Below are 8,247 nucleotides of genomic sequence, written 5' to 3'. Positions count from 1 at the left end.
TGCCAGGCCCGCAGGGTGGGTGTTGCATTGCACCGCTCGGCGCGCAGCTGGTCCACAGAGTGCACAGGGGGCAAGCTCGGGGGTCTAAAAGGGCGGGAGGAGCACGCCCCGGGCTTCCCAGCTTTGCAGCCTCCTCTCCGCAAAGAAGAAAAGCAAGTGGCTTTTGGCGCGAAAGCCTTGGCGCCTCCCCTGATTTTTATGGAAATCAAGAGGGCGGGGTAAAGCCGCTTTCCTCTGCCTTTCTCCCTCCCCCTTGTCTGTGCCGCAGCCCCCTTCTCTCCCCGCCCCCCGGGTGTGTCAGATTTTTCAGTTAATAATATCCCCCGAGCTTCAAAGCGCAGCCAGTGACAGTCATCTGTCTGGACGCGCTGGGTGGATGCGGGGGGCTCCTGGGAACTGGGTTGGAGCCGAGCTAGCGCTAGCCAGGCGCAAGCGCGCACAGACTGCAGCCACCCGAGGACCACCCCCCGCCCCTGGCCACCCGGGGACCCCGGCACAGAATCGCCTCCGGATCCCCGGCCGTCGGCGGGAGGTAAGGAGCGGGGGGCGCAAAGCGCCCGGCGCCCCGGGAGCGGCGAACGCGGCGGGAAGGCAAGCCCTGGACGGGATCGCGGCTGGCGCACAGGGCGCCCGACTGTGCCCGGGGGGACTGTTTCTGCTTCCGAAACAAAACCGTCTCGGGGTTTTCCCTGAAAAGCCAGTTCCAGTCCCCAAGGCTCCCGGACTGGGAGAGACCCGCCCTAATCCATCTAGTGCCCTTGCCAGGGGTTGTAATGGCTTCATCGAAAAGAAATTCACCCTTCTCTAGAACATTTGTCTGCATTTGAGCTGACGGGGAGCCGGTGCGTCCCCACCCCGAAGCTGGGTTCTCCTCCAAAGGGTGCCCCCAGAGGAAGAAGAAGGGGGTTAAGCAGGGCGAGGCCGTCGCGGTGGTAATCTGGGTCACTGCCGCCCCGGCTCAGAGGAGACGTGGCTCTCCCTGCGACCCTCCCCGCGCTGGTGTCCCTGAACCATTCCCGGGGACTGGGGTCCAGGCTCTACCAGGAAGAGGATGTCGTTGGGGGCTTGGAAGAGCGGGGGTGGGGGTAGAGAGGTTCAAAATCAGCTATTGACAGTACTTTCCCTGCAGCGGGTGAAGGCTGGGGACGTCGGATCAAAATTTGGGGGAGGGGGTTCTGGATTTGGGTGCCTGTTGTTGGTCTCGGTCTAGAGAAAGGGTTTTTCCATTTGCAAAGTTTCCTAACCGCCCCCCCCCCCCTCATCGCTTGCGCTCCCGAGGTTGCAATTTTACAAAGGAGGGGGGTGGTTTGAGGGTTCTCCAGAATCCTAGACCCGGTAGCTGGGTTGGAGTCCTGGGCTTCCTGGGAGCAGCGAGCCCTACTTGGGTGCAACCGCGGGTGTCGGTGAGCTGGTGGGAGCTAGAATTCTGCAGCCTTGGGCAGCCCCCTCCCCCGGGCAGTGCCTTGTGTGAATGAAACGGCAGTTTGCAAAGTTGCAGAGCTACGCCGCCACCCCCCGCATCTGCATGCCCCCTCCCACCCCCTGTCGTAGACAGCATGTACACAAAAGGAGGGAGGGAGAGAGCGAGAGACATAACTTCCTCCACCTTCGGGAGCCCTGGGCGGAGTGGGGGGCTTGGAGGGGAGATTGAGGAAGCGGGTGAGAGGGGGTGACCGCTGCCCGTCCCCACCCCTCGCGCCCCCCATCCGGCTCCGCTTGCCAACCCTCTCCTGGTGTGTCTGTCGGTTGCAGTGTCGGAGGTTGGCGCGGGCCCCCGCCCTCCGCGCCCCCCACGGGAAGGAAGCACCCCCCGAACTAAAAAGAGCGGAGCGGAAAGAAGCCCTCATTCGGCGGCCAGGAGGCGAGCCGATGCCGAGCTGCACCGCGTCCACCATGCCGGGGATGATCTGCAAGAACCCGGACCTCGAGTTTGACTCTCTGCAGCCCTGCTTCTACCCGGACGAAGATGACTTCTACTTCGGCGGCCCCGACTCGACCCCCCCGGGGGAGGACATCTGGAAGAAGTTTGAGCTGTTGCCCACGCCCCCGCTGTCGCCCAGCCGTGCCTTCCCGGAGCACAGCCCGGAGCCCCCGAACTGGGCCACCGAGATGCTGCTGCCCGAGGCCGACCTGTGGGGCAACCCGGCCGAGGAGGACGCGTTCGGCCTGGGGGGCCTGGGCGGCCTCACGCCCAACCCGGTCATCCTCCAGGACTGCATGTGGAGTGGCTTCTCGGCCCGCGAGAAGCTGGAGCGCGCGGTGAGCGAGAAGCTGCAGCACGGCCGGCCGCCCGCCGCGGGGCCCGCGGTCCCGGCCCCGGGCGCGGGCGCCACCGGCCCCGCGGGCCGCGGGCACAGCGCAGTGGCTGCGGGGCCGGGCCGCGCCGGGGCCGCCCTGCCCGCCGAGCTCGCCCACCCGGCCGCCGAGTGCGTGGATCCCGCCGTGGTCTTCCCGTTCCCGGTGAACAAGCGCGAGCCCGCGGCGGCGCCCGCCGCCCCGGCCGGTGCCCCAGCGGCGGGGGCCGCGGTCGCCTCGGGGGCGAGCGCCGCAGCCCCAGCGGGCGCCCCGGTAGCCGCTCTTCCACGCACCGGCGGCCGCCTGGCCAGCGGCGGTGACCACAAGGCCCTCAGCACCTCCGGAGAGGACACCCTGAGCGACTCAGGTAAAGAGCGAGCCAGGGTCCGGCTGCCCTCCTGGGGTACTGGGGCTGGGGGTGGCGCCGGGTTTGTCGTTCGTGGGTTAGGGTGCTGGGGGAGAGTCGTTTGGAGGTAGTGCTGGTGGCTGAGAAGTGGTTTTTCCCGGGCCGATCTCTAGGGTACGGAGGAGAGGGTGGGTGAAAGCTGTGATCTCCAGCTTCACCTTCCCTAAAGTTCCCTCATCCCCCGCCGGGAGCCCGACTCCATCCCTGGCCCCCACCCCGTACCCCGTCTCTCTCTGCAGCGCCCTCCGAGGAAGAAAATGAGAAAAAGTTGAGTGGCTAAAGCCGAGTTGGGGTTCGGGGGGCCGCTGGGGTGGAAAGGGACTCTGCGGCCCGGGTCAGGGGTGGGGAGACGCCCCGAAAAGCACAAGCCTGTGCAAAGTGCTATTTAGGGTGCAGGAAGTTAGGGAGGGATTGCACAGATGGTGAGCACCGATTGTATTTTATTTTTTCGAACCTCGGTACCTTTTTTTTTTTTTCCCCTCCCTCGGTGGGTGGTGGGCTATTTGCTCCTGGTCCGTCGCCAGCAGGCGGCGATATGCTGGCCGGCAGGCGGGCGAGGATCTGAGAGGCTGGGGGTGGTAGGGACATCCCTCCCTCCCTCCCTTCACTCAGCAGCTGGCCAGTACCACGGCGGTTGTGTACATTCTCAAGGGGCCGCCTCTTTACAGTGTGCAGTGAGCACCGCCCGGTTTTATCTTCTAGCCAGAGTTCCAGGACTAATTTCAGATCCGAGCTGTGTTCTGTAACCCAGTGTCCTTCAAGGTGAGGGCGGGCACTTAGCAGGCCCTCCAGGAATGCACACACCCTGAAGCACTCATTGATTAGTTCTATTGTGTGCCTCCTGGTGAAACTGAAGAGCAGGGTTAAAACCAAGACGTTGCCTGAAGGTGAAGAACTCTGCCCAAATCCTGGAATAGCCCTTGTCCTTGGAGCTGGGAGACTTGGACCTTGAAAACCACTGTTTTCAGAATGCAGATGGATAAAAAGCCTACATTTCCTTCAGGGCTGAGGACAGATTCATCTGAGGCTCCTGAAAGGAAACTTGGGGATAAGCCTTCAGTTTGAACGGGTCTCTGTCCCTTTAATGTCTGTGCCTTGACAGCTTTTGGTGAGGAAGCACTTCCTTCCAACAGCTGTCTTCTTGGCAGAAAACCAAAACATTGGCTTAAAGGGACCCACCGACTGGAACAGCCTCACATTTCGGCTTTAGCACAAATCCCACAATTGTTCAGCTTTCCGGTCCCCTTCAGATCAAGCAGAAGATGTGTTTTGATTTTCGTGCTTGCATTTTAAACAATAATTTTCTATCCGAGCATGGTAGTAAATGAGGAGAGAGGGGGAAAACGCACACATGATGCTACACGTTTTTCTGGCTGCTGCGGGTGGTGGTGACTTTGAGAAGAGGTGCCCCGTATCTGGGTTTAGAGCTCCAGTGGATTACGGCTCTGTAGTGAAGGTTTGATCTTTGTTAAGATGAAAAACTGCTTACTGTATAGAAGTCACGTTCATGGAAGACGAGGTATTTTTCTTCCTTAGTGAATTAAATTGTTCTTCAGTTTGTTTCACTTCAAATCAAACTCCACCATGTGTAAGTGGCTAACTGAGGCTCCTAAAATGAGGAGGCCTCAGTTCTTAAGTGTAGAGATGGAAATATAAATAAGTCTATGGGGCAGACTAGCGATGATGGGAAAGGGTTACCGTTTACTGAGACTCTTGTCTACGAATTATCTGTCCAACTCAACCTATGGCATCCCCCATTTAATAGCTGGGGAAACTGAGGCTTAGAAAATACCTTGCCCAGGGTCGTGCAGCTAGTGTGTGTGATGGAGCCGGGATTCTGTCTAACTCCAAAGCCGAGGTTCTTTCTGTTTCTGCCACCTGCTGAAGCTTGAATGGAAGATGAAATACTAGGAGTATGGGGAGGGAAAAAGCATGTACAGCTCTCTGCAGAGACCTGTGCTGATGGATCACAGTAAGAGCAAACCACGGGCCAGGGCCTGCTCTACGAGACTGTATGTGTATTTAATTCATACGTGCCTCATCCTGAGAATAACCCTCACCTTGTTCTCAAAGATGACGAAGATGACGAGGAGGAAGACGAAGAGGAGGAAATCGACGTAGTGACTGTGGAGAAGCGGCGGTCCTCCTCCAACAGCAAGGCCGTCACCACCTTCACCATCACCGTGCGTCCCAAGAGCGCGGCCCTGGGACCTGGGAGGGCCCCGTCGGGTGAGCTGATCCTCAAGCGCTGCGTCCCCATCCACCAGCAACACAACTACGCCGCCCCGTCTCCCTTCGTGGAGAGCGAGGATGCGCCGCCCCAGAAGAAGATAAAGAGCGAAGCATCCCCGCGTCCCCTCAAGAGCGTCATCCCCCCAAAGGCCAAGAGCTTGAGCCCGCGCAACTCTGACTCGGAGGACAGCGAGCGCCGTCGGAACCACAACATCTTGGAGCGCCAGCGCCGCAACGACCTGCGGTCCAGCTTCCTCACGCTCAGGGACCACGTGCCAGAGCTGGTGAAGAACGAGAAGGCCGCCAAGGTGGTCATCTTGAAAAAGGCCACCGAGTACGTGCACTCCCTCCAGGCCGAGGAGCACGAGCTTTTGCTGGAGAAGGAGAAGCTGCAGGCGAGACAGCAGCAGTTGCTAAAGAAAATTGAACACGCTCGGACTTGCTAAACGTGTCTCCGAACTGGACAGTCACTGCCACTTTGCACATTTTGATTTTTTTTTTTTTTTTTAAACAAACCTTGTGTTGACATTAAGAATGTTGGTTTACTTTCAAATCGGTCCCCCGTCGAGTTTGGATCTGGGTGGGGAGCAGGACATGAGGGGTTCTGCCAGGACCTCGGGAGAGGGCCTGCAGGATGGGATGCAGGTGGCCCTGGCGGTTTTCCTCCGCGTCACCTCTGAGACGGCGGTCGAAGTCCGTGACCGTTGGGAGCCTTCTGGGGCTGTTGAAGTCACCTTGTTTGTTACAAGTTTCCAGACGACAGAAAGTCATTCCTTCTTTTTAAAATGGTGCTTAAGTTCCAGCCGATGCCACATGGGGGTTTGCCATTGATACCCCTGGGGAACATTTCTGTAAATACCATGGACACACCTGCCTTTTGTATACGTCCTGGGTAATGAGAGGTGGCTTTTGCGGCCAGTATTAGACTGGAAGTTCATACCTAAGTACTGTAATACCTCAATGTTTGAGGAGCATGTTTTGTATACAAATATATTGTTAATCTCTGTTATGTACTGTACTAATTCTTACACTGCCTGTATACTTTAGTATGATGCTGATACATAACTAAATTTGATACTTATATTTTCGTATGAAAATGAGTTGTGAAAGTTTTGAGTAGATATTACTTTATCACTTTTTGAACTAAGAAACTTTTGTAAAGAAATTTACTATATATATATGCCTTTTTCCTAGCCTGTTTCTTCCTGTTAATGTATTTGTTCATGTTTGGTGCATAGAACTGGGTAAATGCAAAGTTCTGTGTTTAATTTCTTCAAAATGTATATATTTAGTGCTGCATCTTATAGCACTTTGAAATACCTCATGTTTATGAAAATAAATAGCAATTAAATGATGCAACTTTTTTTTTTTTGTTTTCGTAACAGCAGCGGTTAAACTCTGTCCTTTAAGCGGCAACTGTAAAGAGTGCATAACCTGGACAGGGAACTTGTTTTCCACAGACGAGTCATTTTATACCTGTAAGGTCCTGGCTGGGGAGGGGCCATCGTCCCCACTTGAGGTGGAGGGAACTGAGCTTAGGAAGGTTACGAGATTTCTCCCAAGTTAAACAGCATAGATATGTTATTAGTGATTGTACGTGCTAGCAATAGCACCCCATAGTTTACAAAACCCTTTCCTATACCTTGGCCATTTAACCAGACTAAGCTGGGACATCAGACCCTTGAGAAGGAGAAGTAAAATTAAGACACTGAGTTCTGCAACTTGGCAGTATTTGGTGTCGGTAACCTTCATCCCATTAGCTGATGGCTTTATATTTCAGCATAGAGTGCAGGTCATCTCTAAGAAGAAAGCATTCATCAGAATTTACTAGGACCTGTGCAAGGTTCTATGCTAGGCATTGTAGCTGAATAAAGATGGAGTTGGTCCCTCCCCTCAGAAAGCTAACAGTCTGATTCACCAGAGTAATTCCTGGAGTGACAGCGGTGTGGCCCAGCTCAAGCGCCTTGTCCCTTCAGGAGAGGCACTGGGGTGTTGGTGTAGCTCTGTCCGCTTGGCACTCCTGTTATTTTGGGTGCGTGGACTGTTCTGTGGAAGCCAGATTCACCTTTGCAGGTTCTGGAGGACAGCCAGGGCCAACAGGTTGGGGGAGGGGACCCCAGCAGAGCTAGGAGGCAGTTTCAGAGTTTCCCCGATGGGAGATGATACCCTTGCTGGGGAGGCGTTCAGCATCTCAGAACTGAGAGCCTACGAATACATCTCTTCGGTGAAAGGTGGTACTCAAAGCTATTCCTCTAAGGTTTCATTCATCTCAGATTTTAGCTTTCAACTGAAAAGACCTTTGCTTTGCTCAGAAGAAAACATCCAGGGATGAGAAATAGCTTTGCTTGCCTAGGCCACCAGGGTCCCTGTCTGCATTTTCCAAAGACCAATGGAGTTTAGAATTTGAGGTCCTCCCCTGGTTTACAGCCACATTTCCTGAGCTCTGAGGTTGGTGGTATTGCCATGGACATCACCAGTGGTCAGATCATGTTGAAATTCAGATAAAATTCTCTTTACTCCGTAATCTCCGTCCTTGCCCCCATCCCCACTCTAAAAAAATAACCCTCTTTGAGAGTCCTTTTCGAACTGTCATTCAGAAAGACTTCCCGTCCATTTGCATTTTACAGGCCCCAAATCTTCCCTGCAGCCTCTGCACCTTGTCCTGTGCCCATGAGCCAAAAGAAGAGAGACCTCAAAGTTATTGAGATTCTTGAAACCCAACTCAATCATCCCAATTCCTTTTCTTTTGTGATCCCCATATGGGGCCTACCTAGGTGTTTCAGATGAGATAGAACTCTAGTCCTGGAGGAGGTTAAACTGTTGAGATGAACAAGGCTCTAAACTAATTCCTACCAGGCTCCATTTTTGCTCTGGCTGCTGGGAAGCTCAGAGCTAAATTCCATGCTCTCATTCCACATACTGAGTGCCCATTCTCTCTTCTAAATGTGTATGATCTTTTGTTTTTCATTGTTATTTAACGACCTTTTTAAAAATGTTCTTTATGCTACTTTAAAGAGAACTTTTTGCTTTAGGTGGATCAAAAATATGTATTAAAATGTTAAAACCAAGATAAAATACCTCTCATTTGCCTTTTCTGCCCCAGCCGAGGGAAAGTGTCACTCAATTTAGATCTGCAATAATCTGTAAAGTGATTGCTATAGTCACAGAAGAATTGAACCACTCCTTTTGGTAACATGAGAGCCCTTCTCTGCATTCCAAGAGCAGTTTCATTTTTTTAAATTTTTATTTTATTTTGTTTTGGCCATGCCGTGCAGCATGCGGGATCTTAGTTCCCCGGCCAGGGATTGAACCTG

The 8,247-nt window shown here is 54.2% G+C and overlaps 1 protein-coding gene across 1 annotated transcript; it reads left to right on the top strand.

Moving 5' to 3' along the window:
* The first annotated feature begins 328 nt into the window (after positions 1 to 328).
* Positions 329 to 6,292, top strand: MYCN (MYCN proto-oncogene, bHLH transcription factor). The gene is made up of 3 exons (XM_033837990.2): positions 329 to 532; positions 1,753 to 2,662; positions 4,775 to 6,292. The coding sequence occupies exons 1-3, from the start codon at positions 377 to 379 to the stop codon at positions 5,377 to 5,379; spliced, it is 1,671 nt and encodes a 556-aa protein (XP_033693881.1). The 5' UTR covers positions 329 to 376; the 3' UTR covers positions 5,380 to 6,292.
* The last annotated feature ends 1,955 nt before the right edge of the window (positions 6,293 to 8,247 follow it).

The sequence above is a fragment of the Tursiops truncatus genome, chromosome 14 (genome assembly GCF_011762595.2).
Source record: "Tursiops truncatus isolate mTurTru1 chromosome 14, mTurTru1.mat.Y, whole genome shotgun sequence".
Taxonomy (NCBI): Eukaryota; Metazoa; Chordata; class Mammalia; order Artiodactyla; family Delphinidae; genus Tursiops; species Tursiops truncatus.
Note: the sequence above shows the minus strand (reverse complement) of the source record. Positions and strands in the feature narration are given on the sequence as shown.

What these genes read in the sequence shown, in the direction of transcription:
- MYCN (XM_033837990.2), top strand. Translation starts at nt 377, where the DNA reads ATGCGGGGGGCTCCTGGGAACTGGGTTGGAGCCGAGCTAGCGCTAGCC. An exon ending in TCCCCGGCCGTCGGCGGGAG is followed by an intron (nt 533 to 1,752) that starts GTAAGGAGCGGG and finishes TGTCGGTTGCAG; the next exon opens with TGTCGGAGGTTGGCGCGGGC. An exon ending in GGACACCCTGAGCGACTCAG is followed by an intron (nt 2,663 to 4,774) that starts GTAAAGAGCGAG and finishes TTGTTCTCAAAG; the next exon opens with ATGACGAAGATGACGAGGAG.